Source organism: Myotis daubentonii, chromosome 3 (assembly GCF_963259705.1).
Source record: "Myotis daubentonii chromosome 3, mMyoDau2.1, whole genome shotgun sequence".
NCBI lineage: Eukaryota > Metazoa > Chordata > Mammalia > Chiroptera > Vespertilionidae > Myotis > Myotis daubentonii.
Window position 1 is genome coordinate 68928543 of NC_081842.1, and position 26125 is coordinate 68954667.

Genomic DNA, 26125 nt, shown 5'->3' on the forward strand with positions numbered 1-26125 from the left:
CCGTTTCCTACCCCACTCTCTCTGGCTCCTGCAGACAGTGGTCACGGGCTGTAACTTGCTTGCAGCCAGGTATGTTGACAGATGTGAAGGAGGGAGGCCGTACTGGTCTCAGCTGCCTGGTCTGGCCAATCATTACACACCAGGCCAGGCTTAGTCCTGCTCAAACCTGACCAGAGATCTTGGTGACAAAAATAGATAGCAGAACTGTGGGAGGGTCTGTTAGCTACGGACTGTCCAGAAAAGCAATTTCCTTGCAATTGGATCTGTGAAGTATATAGGAAGAAAATACCTTTTATTTCACTCCTTTTTTTTAAAAAAAAATGTATTTTTATTGATTACAGAGAGGAAGAGGGAAAGAGAGAGATAGAAACATCAGTGATGAGAGAGAATCATTGATCAGCTGCCCCCTGGATGTCCCACACTGGGGATCAAACTGTTATCTCCTGGTTCATCAACCACTGAGCCATGCTGGCTGGGCTATTTCACTCCATTTAATGTTAGCAATATCAAAAGGGAATTTGGAGGTCACTTTATCAAATCTCTCATTTAATAATGGAGTTTCCTATATTGAATTCCTGTCATGTGAGAATCATCTGGAAGTTCCTTGATCAAATAGGGCTGCCATTTATCGATAGGGCACTATATATGTTAGGTATTTTATATGGATTACCACAAACTGTCATAATTACCTTGAGATTTTGTTCCTATTTTATGGTTAAGGGAACAGAGGCTCAAATGGATAATGGTCATGAAATGAGTAGGTGCTGAAGCCAGGATTTGAACTCAAGTCTGCTTAAAAATCAGTACCAGTGTCAAAGCACTTTCTATGATTCACTCTGTGGTTGGCTGCATAAAAGTCCCCAAAGATGTCCATGCCCTAATCCCCAGAACATGAGATGTCATCTTACATCATAAAAGGGACTTTGCAAATGCAATTAAGGATTCTGAGATGGGAGACTATCCTGGATTATCCAGGTTGGCCCCGTGTATACTAAAAGGCCTCTTAAGAGGTCAGAGTCAAAGAAGATGTGATAAGAGAAGCAGAGTCAGAGGGAGATTGAAGATGTCACGCTGCTGGCTTTAATGATGGAGTAAGGGACCATGAGCCAAGGAAGGTAGCTTCGAACTTGAAAAGGCAAGAAAATGGATTTTCTTTTAGAGCCTCCAGGAGGTACATAGTGCCAGCCCAGTGCAGACTTCTGAGTCCAGACTTGAAAGGTAATACATTTGTGTTATTGTAAGTAACAAAATTTACGATAGTTTGTTATATCAGCAACAGCAAACTGATACACACTCTCCCAGAAATACTCTTTGTGATGGTGAGCTTACTCTCTCACTTAGCATCCATTCCACATAAGAATACTCTTTATTAAACAAAGCTCCTCTTTTTGTAATGGCAACTCGTGGGTTCCACCTCTTCCCTGCACATCAGGCACTTGGGATGCAGCTGGAAATGATGAGAAAAAACACTGGGAACGGACTCAGAGCCTGAATTCTAGTCCCAGCTCTGCATTAGGCCACACAGTCTGGCTTTCCATTTTCTCTCCTATAACAGCGCCTGGACAAATGTTCTTTGGTCACTTCCACATCTAAAATCATAAGATTCTAAAATCTCAGTCGTGTAACAATTTGAAAATACTGGAAGATATTCCTGTCACTTTTCTCTCAATCTTTTGCAAGCTCAACATCCCCAGTTTCTCATGTGATATAGCTTCTGGACCTTTCATTCTTCTAGTTGCCCTTCTGGAAGAAGGGTCCAATGTATCAATTTCCTCTGCAATCTGTGCATGGGACCTGGCCATCCCCTCATGGCTGCGGGCCTGCCAGGTTTCTCTGGCTCTGCTACCACCCTCTCTTGCTTGAGCCCTTGTCATGATCCTTTAGGATCCTTTGGACTTGGCTTAGTCAGTTCCCTTTTATCTTATTCTATCCAACCTTGCTTCTTAGAAGAGAGCTCTATAGTCAATAAATGTCTTAATTTAATGTTTGCTTGTAACAGGAAGGACCATGGCATTGTGGCGCTAGTCTAATTTAGCTCATGGTCATTCTCATAGGCACTTGAAAGGCAGTGGTTCGCAACTTTTAAAGATCATAGATTTCTTTGAGAATCTAAGGAAAGCTATGGATCCTCTACCAGAAAAAAAAGTGCACATATATCTAAAATGTTGTGTGTTATTTCAGAGCATTCTGGTACCCCTGAAATGGTCCACCCACCCCTATGATGTGTGGCAAATTAATTCTATACCCATAAGTTTGTTGGTGAGAGAAGCTTTTGCAAAAGGCAATCCAACAAGGCAATCTGCCTTTGTCCAGATCCCCTTATAATTCATGGAGGCCTAGAGAGGATTCCACGAGCCCTGAATTGGGCAAATACCCAGTGAGGACCAGGGCAGGAGAGTATTCAGGCCCCAAAGCAGAGAAGTTCTCAGGTTAAACAAAGAACAGCTTTCAGTGGCCTCTTTTCGCAACAAGAGCTCTGCTTCTTAGAGCTTTTCTCCATAGAATGAACCTATTCTTTAGACACCAGGACCCTTACATTAAAGCCATCTGCTTGCCTAAGGCTTCTCTGGATTGCATGATACTGCTGGACAGAGGCTAACACTCTCCACTCCCCACACCCCCCATGCTATCCCCAAACGCTACCCAGCTGTGCAAACACGCTGGTCTGACTAGCATGTCTGTTTTACTGGCACTCGTCCAGGCCATCCTGAGTGAGGCTGAGGCACATGGACTTTGGCCACTGTCCCTCTCTGAGAAGGAAAGGTTTCATGTCTTACAATAATATCACTCCTCTGGTCACAGTGAGCAGATATGCAGAGATGTAAACAAAGAGACATACCGCTGAGTAAGAAGAATTCCTTTGGGGGGAAAAAGCAACAACAAAAATCCAGAATACTCAGGCATCGTCACCTCAGGGATTCACAGAAAAGGAATCACTTTCCAAGTGGGAAAAACAGGGTTTGCTCTCTGTATTCCATGGGAACCTCAAAAACAGTCTATGAGACTGAGCGACTCCACAACTTTTCCCCCCTCCCCTGTTTAAACTGCAGCACAGGACAATATGGAGAGAGGATGATCTGAGTGTGGACTTCTACAGGAAACATGAAGAAAGTTCCCTTATGAAAAACTAGGTGACTTTCTACCCCGAATAGCAGTTCATGTATTTAAAGAGCACAGCCAAACCCAATTCTTGGCAAAAGTGTGCAGTAGAATCAACTACATTTTTTTTTCCAGCTTGGAAAGGATCCTACACTTAGGTCACTTCCATAGCTTCTATAGATAGACTCTTTAAAAAACTCGTTTACTTTGAAAGGAAATTTTATATCACTATTGACAAACCCAGGATCACTTCTACAAAGAGACGGTAACCACAAAATAAACACAATATAAACAATATGATAATAAACGTAGTTGGATACTATTGTCTTTTTTTGTATTTGCTAGATAAACAAGGGCTAGAAGGGTTTCATCACTAAGCTAAGGCATGCCTGTTAGATAACCAGAATGAGTAAGTAAGCAATTATATTAATGCTATGCAAGGACATGGCCATCTTCCATCCCACGTCATCTTGCGGACCACCAGTGGCATGGATCCCACTCTCTGAGCAATGCATACAGTGATTGTGCAACTTTCTCTTTCGCCATCTGAATTTATCTGCTTTGTTTCACATGACTGTACTTAATTTTTGCTAAATCACTCACCAGTTAAACACAATCAACCATGTCGAAGGGATTGTGTTGGGTGATATTTGGTGGGGTGGGTGTAAAGCCCCCACCCCTACTACTAAGACCAGTAGTTACTCTTGAGTATTTATATGGCCAATAACACAATGTGCATACAAACAAAGGAGAAGTGCCTGCTCCAGTTTTATATTTATTATTAGGTTTAAGCTTATTTAGGTAGTTCAAGTCAAATACAAAGAAATGACATCATATCAGCATATCGATTGAACTTTTTCACAGTTAAAATGAGGTAATCTGGCTTTACAATGTTTTAGTTTGAATTAAGCAGTATAATCCAGGTTACAAGACAGGAGAGGGAGATATTTGAACAATTATTTCCTAGGGGAGAAAAGCCATGTGAAATGTGTATGAATAAGATAATTAGGCCACAAAATACATTTCGGAGTATCAAGCAGCATATATGTAAAATTTTAATTCTAACCTTAAAATTGGTATAATTTACTATTATTATTTTGCACAGTTTAGCTAATGGCATGCACTGTAATATAAAACAAGCATAGAGGACAAAATATAATATCTAATAGAACATTTTCAGATTCATGTATCATCTGAATTGACCAGACTTACTTTCACTATGACAATCTCTGTACAGTAGTCCAACCTTATGCAAGGTTCTGCTTTCCATGGTTTCAGTTACCCGTGGTCAGCAGCAGTCCAAATAAATTAAATGTAAAATCCCAGATATAAACAATTCATAAGTTTTAAATTGCACAGTTCTAAGTAGCGTGATGAAATCTCAAGCCATCCTGTCTAAGATATGATTCACCCCTTTGTCCAGTGTCTCTATACTGTCCACGCTACTTGCCTACCAGTTACTTAGTAGCCTAAGTTTTCAGATTGACTGTCGCAGTATTGCAGTGCTTGTGTTCAAGTAACCCTTATTTTACTTAATAATGGCCCCAAAATGTAAGAGTAGTCATGCTGGCAATTCTGATATGCCAAAGAGAAGCCACAAAATGCTTCCTTTAAGTGAAAATGTATGTATGTGTAGGAAAAAAACACACAGCATATATAGTTCATTACTATCCATGGTTTCAGGTATCCACTGGGGATCTTAGAACATATCCTCTGTGGATAAGGGTGGGGGGGGGGCTACTGAATTTTTAAAATGCTGATCAGTGAGGTTAAGTATTACAGTTGGCATATATACTATATATATGCATACACAATACAGTAATGCAAACACAATCTATATGTAATACTTATTAATTGGTGTATAAATTAGTAAGTATAATAGCAGCAAGGTACCACTGTCTCTAGACTATGTACTAAGATTTATCATATTGATATTACAGATTTATGACTAAAGTGTTATTAGTGTTATAAACTAATAACAAATGTAAAACTGCAAATGTTCAAAGCTGCCAAAGGCCTATTTGACTTTTCAAAGTGCTGTGCTTCTTGTTGGGCTCATAGCTTGGGGGCAAGCCCCTGATATCTGAATAAAGTACTGGCCCCAAGTTCTGGGCTCCAATCAGGGACAGTTCTAGTAACTGAGTAGAAGCAGGGAGGGGAGCTGGATAATGCATCTGAGAAGAGTAAGGAGCTAAAACCACTGTGATAAGAGTGTGTTTGGACATTGTTGAGTGTATGTGCCTTTTACTGTAAGTTTTGCCAACATCCTGCGATTCACAGTAATCAGCAGATGACAGAGGATGGCCAGGAAACAAGAGGAGAAAGTGGTATTCTTTGAAGGAAATAGAAAATGGCTCTAGACCATTGATGGAGTTGTCTTAATAGACTATGGGATTGAATTCCCAATGAAGAGAAGAAAAACATTTCATCCAAACGATGTGGCTTACCAATGAATTTGGAAAGCCCTAAGAATAAGATTTGTTGGAGAAAAGACTAGAACACTATGTCCACTGCAGGATAGAAGGAGTTATCTTAGAGTGCTTCCAGTGTCTAAGAATGTGGTACTTCAACACCATGGCATTGTGTGCTGCGTTCTCTGGGTTAGGGCCAAACCAGTGACATAATGTCCTTAGCATCATTATTTCTAGCAGGAAGCTGGGGAACCTTGGGGCAGTAAAGAGCTGTTTAGCATCTATTGGAACTAAGGGTAAAGCTTCCAGTTAAATCACTTACCACCCAACCAATCCACTCCTGTGTGTCCCAAGACAACATGTGTGAGTGACAAAGCCACGGCAGCAAATAGCAGGAAGCAGTCTGAGGCAGAGGGCCAATATGTACTGGAAAGTTAGTGGAATTTGGAGGGACAGCCATGTTCTATGCCATACAAACCAAACTTCTTTCACTGTGGAGTTTGATGTTACCATTTCTATACACATCCTCCTGGCATACCATGACTACTTGGTGTGCACTGGGGAAAGCCCAACTCTCAGGTGTTCACATACACATCAGCAGATTTCTTTCAGCCCCGCTCATCTCACTGTTCACATCACTAAAGGCGCCGTTGTTAGACAATTTCCATCTAACAGTGGAGCGTTTGAGAAATAACCCCAGTAGCATTTCTCCACATATGCACACAAAGAAGAATCACAACTGTACACCTGCTTAATATATAGCATTTAACCTCACCATTAGAGACCTGATGCTTTGGGGAGCTGCTTGACCAAGATTTGCAAAACAGCACCAAAGTAGCAGGCTGGCATCTTTATTCCAGATGGAAGAACAAGGCAGATTTAGCTCAGGATCACTTCCTTGCTGAGGCCGGGGAGGGGGGCCTCATGCCTGTGCCCCATTCATTAGCCCGTTCTGTTTCCCAGAACCTGACAGTAAACATCTGCAGTCAGCCAAGAGAGAACGTGACAAAACTTCAACTGCAGCATGAACTAACTCTGTCAGATGGTCTGGATTTGCGCGGCCCTTTTGCTTCCCAGGAAAACAGGTGGTTTCATTGCAGTCTTCATTCCGTCTCCACCTTTAGCTTTGGGTTAAGCCTTTGAGTTGGGTTGCCACAACGTCTCGATGTGGAGCACTTTCTTATGGTAAGATTCAGAAAAAACAGAAATAGAAAATACTGTTTCACCACAAAACTGCATTTAACTCTGGAGTGTTCCACCACATAGTCTTCTTGAACAGAAACACAAACTTTGTGAAGATGAAGAGATGAAAGAAAACTAGGATTCTGAAGATCGATCATTTCTGGGACCTGAATCTTGTGCTTTTCTTTGAGTTTATAGAAAATCCTTTTTTAAACTGTGACTTAATGGTTCTCAAGAATGCAGGGGTCTGGGCTCAGCACTAAGGAAAGTAACTAAATTTAACTACTAGAGAGCCTGATACAGAAGGTAGATGATATTTTTTGGCTTGACCCTTTAGATCTGCCATTAAATTACAATTTTAATTTTCTATCATTTCTCATTTCACGCGTTCTATCTTGACTTCTCTCTCCAAACCTAAGAATATTTTCTGTACCCATGAAACCACCGCAGCACCTCTAATAGGCTCCATCTCAAGCCTTTCAACTCTGCTGTAATCTAACTGAAACCTGTAATGGTCCCCTTGGCCAAGTGGCAAATGGTCCAGGGACCTCAAAAAATTCAGTCTGCTTTTCAGGATAACCATGGCCCTGAATCCTAACATCCTCTTTTGGATCAATCAAGTAGCTTTTTAGCTGACCTTGAAGTTAATTCTGAGTACTAGTAAATAAGATAAACTTATCTGATCAGAAAGGTCCCTAGAGCTTGTGAGAATAAGTGATATGGTCGGGTCACCATTTTTATTGGTGGCAGAGGCAGAATGAGTCACAGAACTCAAGTCTGTCCCACCACCGAGTCTCCTGCTTGGCCTTCTGTCAAGGAGCAGAATGCACACACCCCTTATCATACATGGAGCAACTCCTCCTTGGGGCAGACATTTAGCTAATTCAAGGTGTTTCTCAAGGGTGAACTGTACATAATCCCCCTCCTCCTATCTCCCAGAACTCCTGCACAGGATTTCAAAATGCAAGTCAGGCTGCCACCCACAGCAGCACGAAGGAGCGAGCCCCTGCACTCGCCATGCAGAGCGGGACTCCATGCACACGCCCTTGGTACCGCGGGCTGTGCTCTTTGTCATGCTCGGTGACTTTTCTCTCAGCATGCAAACACTGCGGTGCAGTTAAACGGTACAGCCCAAGTGCAACTATATATTTTAAAACTAAAGGGAAAAAATTAAGTAAACATTTCACTGAACAGTCAGCAGCCCTTGAGTGTCACTGGTATCCTGTGCAGACACCTGTCACACACCTGGCCTCGTAGCACCAAGCACCTGGACAAAGCTGAGGCTCAAATAAAACAGAGAAGAAGAATTCTCCTCTTGCCTCCTTATCTCTTTGCCAAGTAACAAAGGGTTAAAGAGGGGGAACTGATCTAGTCCCTAGCAATTGAGCATGAATTAAACACAAGACCCAAATGAAACAATAACAACAAATAAAACCCTGAGGGTGGGCCAGGGATTTCAGAGCTCATCACTGGAGTTTAATATCAGAATTGAAGGGAAATGGAGAAAGTGAGGGCACTCACTTCCTTACTCCTTTCCATAGAAGGTCCTAAAGAATTTGACAATAAAATCTCAGAAACCTCTTTGGAGAGGAGCTCAAATGTAAGAAAAGTTAATGCCCAGAAGAGGCATTTGTGTTATGACCTCCTCAAGCTGTGGAAGCTAAAGGTCAGGGCTTAAATTCCTTCACAGGGAGTAAAGGTTGGAAGACCAAGAATTGGGGGTGTGCATGTGCTTTTAGTAGCAACTCTAGGATACCCCCCACTGCAGGCAGCATGCAAATCCAGCCATGAGCATCGAAAAGTACAAATGGGAAACTACTGGGAGGTGGTCCAACGATCTGTATACATGCACACAGCCACCCAGGATTGCATGCTTATCTTTTCTCCTTTAGAACCTGGAAGCTAACACTTCCTTACAGATTCTCAGGCAGTTCTTAGGAGCATCGAAGTGCACGCATTCCCATGCTCAGTTTTCTTCCTGGCTGCTTTATTTTCAATCCTTTTCTGGAGGGTCTTCCTCAAGAACTGAGAGTTCTTCACTACCCTTTTCATCATCTGCCCCAGTGCGTGGCTTCCGAGTGGCTTCTCAGATCTGGACTGCACCCACACACGAACCCCGTCTGCCCTCTTAACTGAGGAGCCAGGACATCTACAGCAGAGTCACAGGTCACTCACAGTCCTGAGATGCATGGTCCTGCTAAGGAGGAAGACCATGGCAGCATCGGGCCTGGGTGAGAAAGTTCAGGAAGCTCCTTGGTGAGTGCTCATGAGGTAAGAAGCACTGAAGATACTTAATCTATAAATAAATAAGTGAATAAATAAAACACAAGAGAGCTTTTTATGGATAAGCACCTCTTATCAATAATAAAAAAAAATCCCCTTGTGAGTTTCAAAGCCCTCATGCAGTGGTGATTACTAGGCTCAGCACAAGGAAGACACGAACTAGAAATGTTCCAACACTGGATATTTCTCACTTGACGACATCCAAGTCATCCTAAATGTCCCCCGAGGTAGTCTTGTTTTCAAGGAGTTACAGAATGGCTCCAAACTCACTTGGCGTGTCCTCCTTAAATCCGTTGCACTTTCCATGCATCCTGTGTCTGCCGCCGCGGTGTCACAGACAAGCTCCCTTCCATTAGCATTGTGTCCCATGGCATAGACCCAAGTCCAAGGCAGACAACAAAGAAATGCAACTCCAAGCTCTGGCTTGAAGATCCTACTCCGAAGACAATTTTGTCCAAATGATGGAGGTGCTTACCTGGCAGCCATTTTGGGAAAAGCTACAGAATTAAACTTTTGAAAAAATCTGGCGTGCAATAAACATGCATGTCTGTCTATTGTTGGGCCCCACAATGAAAATATCTCTGGTCCTTGTTCCTTTCACTTTTAAGAAGAGGCCAAAACAAAGAGAAAGGAATCAATGCTTTAAAAGTGGGAAACACATTTCTGACACCAACGGCAGTCTGCACTGTTTATCTGAAGAATGAAGTTGACTAATTACCAAGGATAAGCTATGCAAGAACAGCTTGTAGCTGAAATACTTTGGTGATAAATGTCTTACTCTCTCAGGGATGAAGTGCTGACATTCAACATGTCTAGAGAGAACTGGTGTTTGGCCCTTTCTCCCCTCAAAACCCAAGCTTGATAGTAGAGCCACCGCACAGGGCAGTCTACACCTGCAAGGAGTCATTCTTTTGACCAGGAATGCTTTTCTGGTTCAGTTTTCTCACTGACTCAAACACAACATCCTGGAAGACAACAGGGAACTAGGCCTAGTGGGAGGACACACAATACCCCAATGTATCTTGGAGACTCCATTTCCATATAACATTCAACATCATAAACCATTGAGGAAATCCTCGCCTCGATCTCATGAAACATGCTTTCTTCCCTTGGACTTAAGTTTTTCAAAAGTCTCACTGGGAAAAATGCAATGAAAAGATCTTCAATTTTATCCAAATGGCCCTGTGAGGAGGGGAAAAAGAAAAAACACCCTCCTTCTCCTTCTATTCACTTCACCATCACTGCCCAGGGGCCATCCTAACAGAAAACCCTTCAGAACTCTAGCCTGGATCAAAAGATTCAATATTAAGATAAATAAAAATTGAATCAGCATTTAGCCAAAGCTCTATCCTCCTGTAGGAGGTCATTCAATTCAATGACAGTCGTGGCAAAGTCCACCAGGTCCACGAAGTCAGACGTGATGATGTTGACACCCATGGTTCCAGGCTTCTGAGTTTTTACCCAGTCCAGGATGACAGGAAGGTTCCTACACAGGGAGAATGTTGGGTGGGAGAGAAGAGAGAGTAGAGTTTAGAAGGACTCCTCCAGTAATAGAAACAAAACATTTCCCTTAATGTAACAAGAGTATACCAATAAAAACTTGAGCACCCAGAATTAGTCCATTTAAGCTTCATATCTCTTTCAGGGACAAAGTGATGTCTAGTCCACTAGAGAATTGTACTTTCAGGGTTTCTGTGCTGGAAGAGGATAGTAACCTCAAAGAGATCCATGTGAACAGGACCTTAAAAACTAATATCAAAAGCTTAATGATTACTAGGTTATTTTTATCATAAAACTTTTTATCATAAATCACTGAAAGAAATTTACAATAAGCATATCCACCATGTAGGTTTTACTAGTAACATTTTACTATACTTGCTTATCACATATCTATCCATGAATCTGTCACTCTATCTTTCCATCGATCTATCTTATATTTTTGACAAATTCCAACTGCTAACGGCTATACCCATCCCCAAAACACCTCAGTATGCATATCATTAACTAGGGTTCCATATTTGTTTACAAGTTTTCTTTTGACATAAAATTTATATACAGTAAAGTGCACAAGTCTTAAGTGTATACCAGTTGAGTTTTGACAAATGTATACAAAGAACACATACCCATATCAAGGTTTAGAACAGTGATTCCCAAAATGGGCGCTACCGCCCCCTGGTGGGCGCTGCAGCGATCCAGGGGGGCGGTGATGGACACAGGTGCATTTGTTTTAACTTTTTTGTATTACCTTTCTATTCTGAGCTCAATAGTCTCATAATTTCAAAGTTCAATGTTTCTAATTTACACCTTTCTTTACTATATTTTACGAAAAAGGTAGAAACATTAATACATATGTCTTTCTGTTTAATTGCTATTAAAATTTAAAAAAAATTAATTTCCAGGGGGCGCTGAGTAATATTTTCTCTGGAAAGGGGGAGATAGGCCAAATAAGTTTGGGAACCACTGGTTTAGAACCTTATCAGCACCCCAGAAAGTTCCTGCATGTACCTTCCCCTTCAATTCCTGTCCCCCAGTCCTCCTAGAGGCAACAATTACATTGATTTTTTTCTACCACAGATTAAATTTGGCTGTTCTAGGACTTCTTATAAGGCATGCAACATGTATTCTTGTGTGTGAGGTTCTTTCATTCAACAAATGGTTTTGAAATTCACCCATGTTGATGAATGCATTAGTGCTTTGTTCCTTTTAAACTTAACTGCATAGTATACCATTGCATGAATATACTGTAATTTTTTTTAATCCTTTTTCCTATCAGTGGATAAACAGGCTGTTTCCAGTTTTTGGATTTTATGAATAAAATTTTAGGAATGGGCATTCATGCAACATGTATTCTTGTGTGTGAGGTTCTTTCATTCTACAAATGGTTTTGAAATTCACCCATGTTGATGAATGCATTAGTGCTTTGTTCCTTTTAAACTTAACTGCATAGTATACCATTGCATGAATATACTGTAATTTTTTTTAATCCTTTTTCCTATCAGTGGATAAACAGGCTGTTTCCAGTTTTTGGATTTTATGAATAAAATTTTAGGAATGGGCATTCTTATACAAGTCTTTTAGTGGACATTTATTTTCACATCTCTTGGGTAAATAACAAGGAGTGAAACTGCTCTATTATGTGGTAGGTTTACTTTTAGGTTTATAAGAAACTTCCAGATCTGTTCCCAAAGAGCTGTGGTTCCATTGTACATTCCCATTAACAAAGTATGAGAGTCTGGTTGCTTCACATTCTCTCCAAAATTTGATTCTATCAGTCTTTTTAACTTTTCCATTTAGTGGGTGTGTAAAGATATCTCATAGGGTTTTAATTGGCATTTTTCTAATCATTACTGATGTTGAGCTGCTTGTCATGTACTTATTGGCCATTTGTGTATCTTCTGTCCAATTTTTTTTTTACTTTTTTTCTTTTAGTTATTAAGTTATAAGTTATTTATATATCTGGATACAAGTCTTCTGTCAGATATATTTTTTGATATTATATCCCTGCCTGAACTTGCCTATTGATTATTTTACTGGAATATTTCAGTGAGCTGAATTCTTTAATGTGGATGAAGTCTAAGATCAATTCTTTTAAATGGTTTCTGTGACCAACCTAAGAAACTTTTGCCTATTCCCAAGTCACAAAGGCATTTTCCTGTTTTCTTCTAAAAACTTATGGTATGAATAGGGGTCAAGGCTCGCCTTTCCCATATGCATATACAGTCATTCCAGCAGCATGTGTGCCTTCGTAATAGACAATGGCTTACTCAGTGTTTCACAAACAACAATCTGTCAGTCTCATTTTATAGTTTGAGGGCTTTCTATGCGATAGAATGTTTTGCCAAAGAAGCTCATAATCTAGTAACGTAAACAATGCTGACCATTTAATGTGATACTTTCTATATTAGTGGTAAGTGTAAAATTCCATGGGAGGTAGAGAGAAGGGAGCTATGAAGTGCCATCATAGTTTTGCATCATGGTAAAAATAGCTCGCTACATACTCGGTATGTTGAAAACGGTTTAAGGAAGATACAGATTAGGGCTTATATTTTGGTTAAGAAACAAGAGACTGATTAGGAAGAATTTGCTCTAGGCCAAAATGGAAAATAAGTGAAGTTTATTGTCTTAATGGGCCCCTTTCTCTTCTGTGGGGACACTCTCCTGGGTTGTCAGTTCCTATCCTTTGCTCCCTCAAAGCTGCCCTCCCTTCTTTGAATACACACCATGACTTCATTCTTCTCCTAGAAGACCTATCAAGGCCATGGCAGCATTCTGACCCTCTCCTCTTTATTTCCCTCTTGTCATGACAGCTAGAAACAGCCCATGTCTCTTCCCTCACTCAGTGGGCGCTACAGTTGGCAATGGGCAAAAACACATCTCATAAATTGATTTATATTTTTATATTCTTCACTAATTCTGATTTAATATACCACCATCATAGGGGCACTTCCATTTTTTAACTGGGACTCCTGGCAACATAATAACCTCAATTTGACCTTAACTGATTCAATTTCTCTGTGCCTCAGTTTCTCCCCCTAAACTTCATATAGTTTTGAGAATTAATTGCATGTAAAGTGGTTAGAACTGTGTTAGGGACATAGTCAAGCACTAGCTAAGTGTTCAGTAAAAGAGAAGGAATCACAGATGGTACAGTGTGAGGCAGAGGCATTTGGGTGCTGGGGTAAGAAACTTTCCTGATGTGATTGTCACATCCTGTCACCTACGTGGCAAAATGTTGCGGCCTGAGACTGAAGGGCCCCAAATCCAGTCTGCTCTTAGAGACAAGGATCTGGAATACACAATGGCTCATACGAGGGCCACAGAAACACTGACCCACTCAAGACTTTTTAAGTTCGTGGATGTTTAAGTATGAAATGCAGGCGCCATCTTCTGGTTATCCTGGGGAAATGAGACTTGAAGGTTCGGTGGCAACTCCAGCTGACTCCAGCCAGAGCCAAACCTCCAGGGATCCCTGGAACCTGGGCAGAGAAATGGGGGAAAGGCACGCACCTGCAGTCTCAGATGACAACCAGCTCTGTGTCAGCTTCGGGCTGCAGGTGTCAACCAAGGCCAGGGTCAAATAACCAGGGTTATGTACAACGAAAGGGAACTGTCGAATCCACCGTGAGGAGGAGCCGCTTTCTTTTCTTAACTCCCGACATTTACCAAGATGAGAGGTCAGTGGACAGGCCGAGTCAGGCGCTGCTGACTGTGGGCACCAAACCCCCTGGGCTGCAGGGCAGGAGGCTAGGAACTTCCCTGTGACTTGGAGGCGCCTGCACCGTGAGGCCCCCTGCACCGTGAGGCCCCCTGCACCGTGTTTCTGGGTCTCCGTACACAGGGAGACATCTGCCTGCCAATAGGATGACGTACCTATTTTGTGCCAGGTACTGTAGTAGGCATTTTCATGTGAAGACTCTACAATATTATATGGTATTATTAACCCCATTTAACCGGTGAGGAAACCTCAGCAAAGTTGTCAAAGCCCTCTCTGTTGTTAAGGGGCTGCATTCGTTTGCTAGGGCTGCCATAAGAAAATGCCACAGACTGGGTGGCATTAAACCACAGAAATGTATGTTCTCATAGTCTGGGGGCTGGAAGTCCAAGGTCAAAGTGTTGGCAGGTTGGGTTTCTTCGAGGCCTCTCTCCCTGGCTTGCAGATGGCTCCCTTCTCTCTGTGTCCTCACATGGCCTTTTCCCTCTGCCCACGTCCCTGATGTCTCTCTGTGTGTCCAAATTTCCCCTTCTTGTAAAAGCACCAGTCAGATTGAGTTAGATCCCACTCTAACTGAACTCATTTTAATTTAATCACCTCTTTAAAGGCCTGTCTCCAAATATAGTCACACTGTAGCTATTGGGGCTTCAACACTGACTTTTCAGGGAACATGATTCAGGGCGTACAGGGACCAAGTCAGGCTTGAACCTCAGGCCTCTGCTTTCAGCCCTTGTTCCCATCCACGTCCACAGTCCCATGGCTGTTCTGTCCTCAGGCATAGGCAAGAATTCCTTTCACTTCATTTTGGTGGAAGTGCAAGGTGTCTAACAATCTAGGGAAAACTATCATAGAAATTTAGTTGGAATTCTATTCTTAGCTTCCTTTTAGAGTAATGAACCAAGGAAATGGGATCTTAGGTCTGAAATTCACTTAACAGTCCGGGGGGGGGGGGGACAGTTAACTCTCTGCTGTGAATACCACCTCTATATTTGTAGGACAATCTTTCACTGTCTGAATTCTGATGCTCACCACCTGGAACTCAAGAACCAAAGCAGAAAGATGCCTTGTCATCTTTCTCTTGGCTAAGCTGATGGCCAGTGCCGGGACCAGTCTGACATACTCCTGTGTGCCTTAGTTAGGACTGACTTTCCAGTGTTGCACTCAGGGGCAGGCTCTGGGCCAACTGCTTCTTTCCTAGGCTTGTCCCACAGCCCAGAGGAAATGCCAGCCGCAGGTCGTGCTGGTGTGAGGGGACCAACGCTTGACCACAGCTGAATTTCCTCCTTCAGATGATGTGGAGCCTAGGAATGCAGGGTGTATCCCTGCAATATTCTTGTGACCAGATGGAGTCGAGATGCCCGAGTATGTTTCCGTCTCGGAGACATCTGCTTGCCACCAGCAGGCAAGGGCTCTGGCATGCCAGGGTGCCTTGGCTTTGGGCACTGGCCGCCATCGTTAGCACTAAGTCACAGAGCCGTGTGCTTCATTTGAAGCCAGATTAAAACTCTAGGAATTTATGAATATGAAAAATATTGTGACTCCGTGGGTTGGTAGTTGTAACCAGTAAGATCTGATCATATTCAGGTGCTGCTAGTAAGACAATCACAGGCCAGTGGAGCAGAAAAGAACGGGGTTCTGAAACATCTACATCAAGTCAATGCTGAACACTGAAAAGGGCTACAGTCCAGCAATACGCACTCCCCATTTGAGACATATCATTGCCTCTTACTAGCTACGTGGGTCCTGGCCATGGAAGCTTACTGAGCCCCACCTGAAATGGGGATGATCATGTGCCCCAGACAATGTGCCCTCCTAGAGGCTGGTTGGATTTAATAATGAAACGAAGTCATCTGCAAGAGGGTACTGTACATTCAGAACACAGTATACAAACGTAACCTGTCCTTATTTTTAAATATGCCCTCTCCTCATTAGTACAGCTCTCCGCACAGATGTTTATAATAGTGATTTTCATGTTGTTTGATAGAAATGTGTATGTTTATTTGTTCCGATGGACTGTAAGTTCCGCGAGGGCAGAGACTGCATTATGCATCTGGTATCTGTGGACCTAGCTGCTCCTAGGTTCTCCGCCATTGTTAAATGAATAAATAAATAAATAAATAAATAAATAAATAAATAAATAAATAAATAAATAAATAATGTTAGTCTACAAATTTATCAAAGGCATGGGGGAAATGGTATGGATAAGTGAAAATATATTATAGAAAAGAAAGTTCATAATTCTGGATCTTTCAGAAATATATTGCTAGTTTATGATATGCTCTTTTCCAAATTCAGCACAAGCGATTCAGTCCAGACTCAGTAGAGACCCACAAAAAGGGGTTTCTGGTATTGTTCATGGCCATGTCACCAGGAGCTGCCACCGAGAAAGAGAAGTCCCGGTGTTTCTCACTACCCACACTCCTGCCAGGTGAACTCCTGCTACCTGAAGGCATGCTATCCAGACTCAGAGCCAAACAGGCAAATAGGAACATGCTTCTGGATGAATCTTTCACTGTCTGAATTCTGATGCTCACCACCTGGAACTCCAGAACCAAAGTGATTTTTGCAAATATCCCTTGTAACCTAAGCAAGTTAGATTCCTCAGCTTGGATTGAAAAGGATACCCTACATCCAAATATATTTATAACAGTCTCTTCATACATACACATATACATGTATATAGACATACACACATGCATATATATATATATATATATATATATATATATATATATATATATATGATCCTTTTTTTTCCTTCCAAGTATATTTTTATTGATTTCAGGGAGGAAGAGAAGAGAAAGAGACAGAAACATTAATGATGAGAGAGAATCATTGTTCGGCTGCTTCATGCATGCCCCTTACTGGGAATTGTGTCTGAAATTTGGGTATGTGCCCTGACCAGGAATTGAACCATGACCTCCTGGTTCATAGGTGGATGCTCAACCACTGTGCCACACCAGCCAGAAAGCAACCTTTTCTTGACAACACTTATCATCTATTGGTGTCCAGCACAAAGAACATAATCTAATACAAAATTTCTGGAGATTCTCCTGCCTAATGGCACAGTCAGGATTGAGTCTGCTCTGTGGAAGTATTTAAAGCTATAGCATGGTTGGTGGCACCCCAAGCCGCTTCTTAGGACTCATTGTCACTGTGGAAGGGGAAGGACATCCCAAATCTTTGAAGGGTTATCTCTGAATCCCTAGCACTAGCACAGCAGTCACATTTAATGCTTCATAAGCGAGTACTTGGGACAGCTAAGAGGACAGTGGCAAGCACAAGATGCACCCCGTGCTAGAGGTGAACAGGCTGGTGTTGGCTTCAAGGGCTATACTTTAGCATCAACACTTAGAACGTATTTATGGTGTAATATGAACATTTTAATAAAGTATTTAGAACTCCTATAGACTCAGTTAATGCAAGCTACCTCAAATGAACAGCTTTTTCAAATAAGGTATTTTCTCTTGCAGTATTTTAAATCTTCAAACTGTATGGTTTTACTGCTGTTTATTCAGAAGAGAATAAAAATACATTAAAAAAATTAACTTTACTCTGGAGATGGGAGCAAATTCTTACCTGTGAACCAGTGTGTTCTTGAGGCCACCGACCAGGCCTCGGGCGATGGTCTTTGCTCTGGGGGTGAGAATCGCTTGAGAGACATGGAAGGAGCCACGTGGGGCCCGCTCACTCAGAGTGGTCTCCAAGAAGAGGATTAGTTTGCGCACACTGGTGGTATTTGCCCAGGGTGCTGGGATCTTCTTTCCAGGCCACAAGAAGGGGTATTGCTTGTAGAAGGGGCAGTGATAGAAAATAAGAACCTGATATGTCCAAAACAGAAAAAGTAAAGCAAATCATGAACAAACTGAGTATCAACTCCTTGGCTTGACACAATTGCTAGGAGGAAAGGCAAACAAATATAAACACATGGAAATTCAAGAATTGATATATATATATATATATATATATATATATATATATATATATATATATATCTTTAGAAAAGTTAATATGCAAGGATTTAAGCATTTGCATAAGTCTGAGTTAAAGATTCTTTTTTTAAAAATTTTGTTTTATTGCTTAAAGTATTACAAAGAGTATTATATATGTCTCCTTCCCGCCCCCCCCCTTGACATTCCCCCGGCCTCCCCTACACCCCAGTGTCTTGTGTCCATTGGTTATGCTTATATGCATAACCTTCGGTTGATCTCTTGCCAACCCCCCCCCCCCAACACCTCTCCCTGGGCTTTCCGCTGTAGTTTGACAGTCTGTTCGATGCTGCTCTGCCTCTTCTTAACTTTATTTTTGTCAGCATTTTGAAAGTATGGTAAAACCCTGAACCCCTTCTCAGGCTATGATTTAAATGAACGCATAAAATAAAATAGACAGGATTACAAAAGAAATCAATAAGATGGAAATAGAGCTATGAATATATTAATTGAATTTGTAATAAACTGATGTATGTGTTTCATAATAAATATATTAAATAAAAATATTTTATGGTAAGTACAAGGTCCATAATTTTGAATTAATGATGAGTATAAATGATATTTCAAGATATCTGCAATAGCTGATGTGTGATATGGAGATATATGTGATTTTTATAGGGATAAAGTCATAGTTACAGGGCCAATACTTCTGAGGGTGACTGCATCTATAATCTATGGGTATATACTTTTCAGTTAAATTCACCAACTTCTTATATTCCTCACACCAGGCGGAGAACCCCTGAAATTACAAGTCATGACTCAAATGCTCATGAAATTGGCACTGAGCTCTAGGACAGGGGTGGGCAACCCCTGGCACGCCAGTAACTTTTGCTGGCACGCGAAACCCTCTCTTATAATCTTCCATTTACAATTTTTTTCTTAATATCGACTTTTTAATTTTTCAGATAAATTCAGTGTAGGTGCATCTTAGATAAAGAAATAATTTTACATAACAAGTTATCTTAAAGACCATAGACATTGATTGGGGAGAAGAGAAGGGAAGAGCAATTTCTATGCATCTGCCTTAACTCTCCCTGCCTTCCTAGATCCGACCAGTGTTTTGGTTTCATCCACATACACTTGTGAATCTTTATTCTCAGTGATGAATTTTGTTAAGTCTCATAATAGGAGTAGCCTGACAGATGAAAGAAGTAGCTTGTGCATATCTCTGAAGGTCACGAAATATAAACCTGATGTAAAATCTCTGTCATCAGTGATGCAGCAGCAAAAGTTCCACTGATAATATCAAATGGAGTCATAAAGTTTTCTGTCGGACTATCAGTGTACATGTATACATTAAAAAATAAATGTATTTTTCATCATCATATACTGTGTTTTTGTCACTCGAATGAATTTTATTATTTCTTCAAGGTTCTTTACATATGTACACCTTAAGAGGTATCAAGTAGGCGTAACATGTTCTCAAAAAATTAGGGTTGGCACGCAGAAGAATTTTGAGTCAGAGATTTTGTTGGTTTTGGCACGCACTCACAAAAAGGTTGCCCACCCCTGCTCTAGGAGTTGAGATCAACACAGTGAACTTGTGCGTACTGATTCTGAATGAAATATCCCTTCCCAGGAGGGAGCAGGAACGTACCCTAGGCAGGGAAGAAGACTTCTGGGAGGCGCGGGTCTCCAGTGGGACCTCTCAGGATGGTGGTGATTTTGAAATAATTAGCAAGCCACATCTACAGCATTAATTAGTTTCTGAGACGCAGCTGAGGGACAGGGAGTTGCTATTTTGGTTGTCCCAATTCAGAGCTCTGCTGCTTAGGTTTCTAGAAGTAACATATTCCCCCCCTCAGGGCACAGTGATCTCTGCTTGGAGGAACTCAGTGTGCTGTTTACACTCCTTGGACTGCAATCCTCGGGTAGCTGGACGGAGAGCATAATCCTCCAGGCACCCACAAAGGACTCTGAATGTGTGTTTTGTTTCCTGTGAGCCTTTATCTCTTAACCATGGTGCCTGGCTAACTGCTCCTGGAGGCCTACAGTAGGAGTGCCAGGGCCAGAGCCCTGAACAGGCTAATGGTTGTTCTTGTTTGTAATGGTTTTGAGTAATGTCTGACTGACTGCTAATGCTGTCTGTGGTAAACACATGTGCTAATGAGGTTAATCACAGGCTCACTGTAAGCAGATTGTCTGGGAGATCGGGGAGGATTTCCTGCTGGCGGGGTAATTAGCTGGTTTGGAAGGCTGGGGTCTCCAGTGTCCCTGAGTGAGGAAAGCTGGCCCATGGAACGGGCTGCGGGAGAGGCGGGCTGTGTGACCCTTGGACAGGGCCCTTCCTATCACTGACCAGGCTGCCTGCCCCTGGAAGGAATGCCAGGGAATGAGAGGGCAGTGCTGCTCTTTCCTTAGCCTTGGAAAAGATGCAAAAAGTACCAATTACATGAAAGGGATTTTATGCCTTTCCTCAAGAGCCTTCCTGAGTGATTTGATCCTAAAGGTTCCAGGAGAATTTCTATTTACAGTAGGAGGTGGGACTAGCACACCAACTTTTATTCTACAGATTTTCAGGGGCAGCAACTCTTGTCCAGGGCCTGTGTTTGCATCAGCCTCCCCCCTCACTCTGCTGTATTTTTCTCTGAGATACTCTCCTCATCCAGCTCAGCAATTATATTGTTTTTCTCTTGAGATTCAGATTTAAAATATCATTTCCTTTGAGAATTATTCCTTCATTGACCTCATCTTATTCTGATCGGTCCTTTCTGAGGCCCCTGGGATATGGATGTATACTATGTACTATTTTTCAATCGATTGGTTACAAAAACCCCATTCTTTGTATAGTACATTTGAGGCCATTTTATCTTGTAATTGTATGTCAGTTGCTTTGTATTTTGCTAGTGTTATGTATTCTTACTTTTGCAGTAAGATTCTAAATACTGCCAATCTGTAGATTAAATTTTCGAATTCATTATACCCTGAAAACTCATAGCCACTCATGTACAAATATATATCTGTGAGTGGTGATATAACTGCTTATGAGTAAATGAAATGTGACTGAATGGTGATACACTTCTTGCTATTAAATTGTAGTAATAAAATACTCAGGGGCTTACATGCAAGGCAGCTCATTACATAATGAATACTTAAAGCTTAACCACCAGTAGGGGACTGCCCAACAGGGAGGGATGACTGATGGCTCTGCTGTCTCATTTTGCTTTCAAGGAGAAACCTGTCAGGGAAAACTTTGGAAAGGAAGGGGGACAGGGACAGTCTAGAATTCAAACTGATGACACTCTCCCTTTTCCTGAGATGCCATCACAGGGTCTTTAGGCATATCTGTAGTGGAGGATACAGATTAGCCCATACTTAACAACTCTGATAGATCATCACTGTATTGCTAGACAGTCACTGTCCACACCATTCATTACTCCTGTTCCTACTACAGATTCCATAACAATTTAGTGTATGTGGTGTGGCATCAATAAAAAGAGTGTTTAATTAGCATAGTCTATGACACCAGTTGTGAAAATCACCAAGATGTGTGAGCATTCCTGGGAGCCTGGGAGCCTGAAAAGCTGAGGGAACTCTGGGGAGCCTGTAGTGGAATCCTGGCTCCTTCACTCACTAACATGTTCTCCAGGGCAACTTGCTTAATCTCACTATGCCTCAGTTTTCTCACCTGTAAAGAGAGAATAATAACAAAATACCTATCTCATACTGTAGTTGAAATGATAAATGAGTTAATATATGCACTTTGCACATTGTAAAGGCTCACTAAATGTTAGCTGTTCCTGTTGTTGCTATTCCTATCTATATATATAAAAGGCTAAGCAACTATCTGAATGATAGCTATGACATGCACTGAACACCAGGGGGAAGATGCTCAATGCAGGAGCTGCTGAGCTGCGGTGACTTGGCAGCAGCGGTTCTCATGTGATGCACCTGGAACCAGAGAGGAGGGAGCCTGATTCTGAGGTGCGTCACCTGAGAACCACCCTCGCACAATCTGGGACCCCTCAGGGGATGTGGGAGAGCCAGTTTTGGCCCGATCCCCGCAGGCCAGGTCAAGGGACCCCACCTGCTGAAGGGACCTGGCTCACTCCACAGATGACCTTCAAGCCACAGCCCTGTCCCAGGTGCAGCTGGCCAGGGAGGGACCACAGGAGGTTGGATCCAGGGCATGTCTGGCCTGTCTCGCCCAGTCCTGCCCTGCTGGCTACCTTCTAATTAATTTCCTTTCAATGTGCACAAATCCATGCACTGGGGCACCAGTTATTTAATATTGTAAGAGAGAGACTCCACAGGGGTTAAAAAAAAATCTCTCCAAATGAGACCTGTGAGTCTAAATGTATATAAACTTCAGGTTTGGAGGAAGGGGTGTGGTAAATATTTGGCAAACCATCACTTACACATGTTTTTCTGAGGAAAAATAGCTTAGATAAATTTAACAGATACTAAGACTTAACTCATTAGCCTCTGTGAGTCTAAGGACTTAAGCGCTTTTATGAGTATATAAAACAATCCAGTGTTTCCAATTGCTCAGGTCAAACCTGGGAGTTATCCTAGAATCTCACTTCCTTTCACACCCTGAACCTCAACCATTAGGCAACCCTGTTGGCTCCCCCTTCTGATAAGTTCAGAATCTGACCACTTCCCAACAACAGTCTCCTCCCTGGTTTCCCCTCTTCGTCCCCTCCCCTATTCCTGGTCTCTTCCTGGTAACCAGAGGGAGACCATTACCACTAAGTCAGGTCCCAGCCCCCCGTGCTCAGACACCTTCACTCAGAGTACAAGCCCAGTCCTTGCAGCGCCACAGGCCCACACACTCAGCCATTCTTCCTCTGACCTCCTCCATGGCTGGCTCTGCTCTCCAGTGCCCCCTGCTTTTCTTCAAAGATGTTGGCACACTCCTGCTGAGGGCTCTGCCAGGCTGCTCCTCTCCTGGGAAAGCTCTTCCTCCAATGTCCACGTGACTAACTCCCTCCCATGCCATCTTGCAATGAGGGCTGCCCTGACAGACCTATTTAAAACTGTGACCAACTCTCCAGCCCACAGAACCCTGGCTCCCCTCACCAGCTCACCTTTCTTCTTCATGGCTCTTACCACTCTCTGCATTATATGGAATGTGTTTATTATGTTTACTATCTATGAACTGTCTCCCTCCACCTGAATGAAAGTTCCATTAAGGGACAAGGATCTTTGTTTCATTTACTAATTTATCCCAAGTGCTTAGACTGGTGTTCACTTAGCACACACTTGGTGTTCAAAACGTATTTGCAAGTGAATAATCTTTAATAGATTTTTAATTAAAAGCTCTTCCATAAGTTAAAAAATAACTGCCTCTTTAAGATGTTTTGGTTAATGTATCTGAGCAAGTGAGCAATTATTAATCAAAAGTACTTTTTTTTTTCTTTTTAAAGAGAGTCTAAATTGGAAGCTGACCATTCCTGGAGCTCTTGTTTCCCACTATCTACTATTTTTGGGGGGATCAGAGCAGAATATATCTGAGGCCCACATTCCTTTTCTTGGGTATATGCCTCCTGGGTCTAGGTTTGGGGACTCTTCTCAGCAAAAGCAACTGAGGATTAGTCTCCAAGCCTGAATCACTCCCATGGGCTCTTCCTTTCTTAGTTCTTTCCCACTATGACCCAAATTCTGTGAAGATGGCCTTTTAAAATATTAACACACCTGAAATGATCACTTCACATGCCTTTGTCAGCTGATGTTTTTACTTATCAATCAGTACTTGGCAGGAATGATCTGACATTGAGTTGAAGGCAGGATGGAAGGGACTGCCCCTGAGAGGAAACAGGGGGGTTAAAAGTGGACTTTATGGGAGAAAGTAAAATGGTATGACCAACTGGTTCATTTCACAACTTTGCTAGGGCTGGTTCTGGCCAGGCCATTCAAAGTCAATTTAGATGCCAAACAGGTTGCCATAAAGTTTTAAATATTTGGTAGGTGTTCATCCCTGCCAGGGAAGCCCTTGAAGCTATCCTGGAGTCCAGGAGCTTGTGTGAGTATGTTTAATATTCCAAACCATCTATGCCTTCTAGACTAAGAGCCCTGCAATGAGCTGTCTTACAACTGGCGATACAGAAGAGGCAGAAACAGTCCTGCTCACTCATCTCGGTTCTCCTACCTGGCACTTCTTCTCCCACAGGGTCTGCAGGGTCAGACTCTCCACATTGCAAGCCGAGCACAGCTTGTTTCCAAAGGCCTCCTGCATCCGGTGAACCAGATATTTGTGATGGGCCTCATCCATGGCGTAGAAGTGGTTGAAATCCAGGAAGACAATCTCTCGGGGGTGCTGCGTAAGAAACGAGTCAATCTCCATCAGCCCATCCCAGACCTTGATGCCAAAAAGTCCGTGGATGAAGTAGATCTCCTGGTCGGTATCCCCTGGCTTGGAGGACACACGCAGGTCAAAGTAGCGGATCCCAGCCTCGAGCTGCTCTCGGAAGGTCAGGTTCTGAGTCACAGACCATTTCTTCATTAGCTTCTTCACCAAGGAGATCCGGGCAAGGCGCATGACAGCTCGGGTTTGGTCAGGCCCCACTGGGGATTTCTCATCTACCCAGTAGCTGAATGAATCATGAGAGCCTACACAGAGGAATAAAGGTGAGGAAAACAGTTGAGACTGGACCTGGCAAAAAATATGCCAATTGGTAGGAAAACAAACAAAAATTAGGAGACAAATACACACCAAAAAATTGTAAACAAATAATTGCAAATTTTTTCATGCTTTCTAGGAATGAAATAAGCACAAATAAAAGTCATGCAGCATTTAGCAGCTTGTTAAGCCTGGTGTAAAACTGTAATCCTCATATATTGCTAGTGTAAGGTAAATGAATAAATACCTGTTTGGAAAGCTATTTAGAAATATGCTTGGAAAGAGGAGCTTGAAAATAATCATAGCACTTGATCTAGTAATTTCATTTCAGGAGAGCTATTTTGAGGAAATAAACTAATTTTGGAAAAACAAATGTGTGCTGGAGAATATTCATAACAGAGACAAACTGGAGGTGGCTTGAGTGTCCCTCACAGAGGAGTGCTTAATGGTGGCATACCAACGTCATTCACATAGCCATTGAAACAGAGGATATGAAAACTCGATGTCCATCTCAGCAATGCTGGGATAGGCATCTAAATTCTAGGAAAGGCAGAGTTGTTTAAAAATTCCGACTATTTTTTGTGCTTTTGTAAATACTATTTTACTATTGTAAAATGAGTCCGTAGGGGACATCTTATCGAGGCTGCCGTGGTAGCAGCTGCTCTTCAAGTTCACTATGCCACTCAAGGACAACAACACGAAGAAAGATATTGAAAAGTTGGCAAAGAAGGACAAAGACCCAGTGAACAAATCTGAGGGCAAGAACAAAAGAAGACGTGGTCCAAAGGCACAGTTCGGGACAAGCTCAATAACCTAGTCTTGTTTGACGAAGCAACATATGACAAACTCTGTAAGGAAGTTCCCAACTATAAGCTTATAGCCAGCTGCTGTCTCTGAGAGACTGCATATCTGTGGTGCCTGGGCCAGGGCAGCCCTTCAGGAGCTCCACAGTAAAGGACTTATTAAACTAGCTGCAAAGCACAGAGCTCAAGTAATTTACACCAGAAACACCAAGGATGGGGATGTCCTAGCTGCTGGTGAAGATGCATGAGCAACAGGTCCCACCAGCTATACATTTTGAGAAATAAAACTTTATTAAATAAAAAGTCCATAGGAATGATTTCTTGACAGATGAGATAAACATTCTGCAAAGTTCAACATGGGTTAGTGATATGGCTTCATTTCAACTCATCTATTAATGAGCTGAATCTGCTATTAAATGATCAAAAGCATGTCCCCATCCTCTGCCTGAGATGAGCTTATTGTTATAAAGTATAAGTGACCATGATAGACACATTTCTAGCTTTAGTGGGGAAATATTTCTAAGGTGAAAATTATCTTTTAACAAATTAAAATGCTTATTTCACACTAGTTGATTATGTTACCG

At 42.1% G+C, this 26125-nt stretch overlaps 1 protein-coding gene and 1 pseudogene across 1 annotated transcript in view; one reads left to right on the forward strand and one right to left on the reverse strand.

Moving 5' to 3' along the window:
- Positions 1 to 3854: 3854 nt before the first annotated feature.
- The window catches only part of PLCXD2 (phosphatidylinositol specific phospholipase C X domain containing 2), a 62702-nt gene continuing 40431 nt past the window's right edge, over positions 3855 to 26125 (reverse strand). The window contains exons 2-4 of the mRNA XM_059687881.1: positions 24268 to 24728; positions 17767 to 18008; positions 3855 to 10461 (exon numbers count right to left, since the gene is read on the reverse strand). Of these exons, the coding sequence (XP_059543864.1) occupies positions 10302 to 10461; positions 17767 to 18008; positions 24268 to 24728 (863 nt within the window). The 3' untranslated portion in view covers positions 3855 to 10301. The remainder of the gene's footprint in view (positions 10462 to 17766; positions 18009 to 24267; positions 24729 to 26125) is intronic.
- On the forward strand, positions 25415 to 25794 carry LOC132229277 (small ribosomal subunit protein eS25-like; annotated as a pseudogene).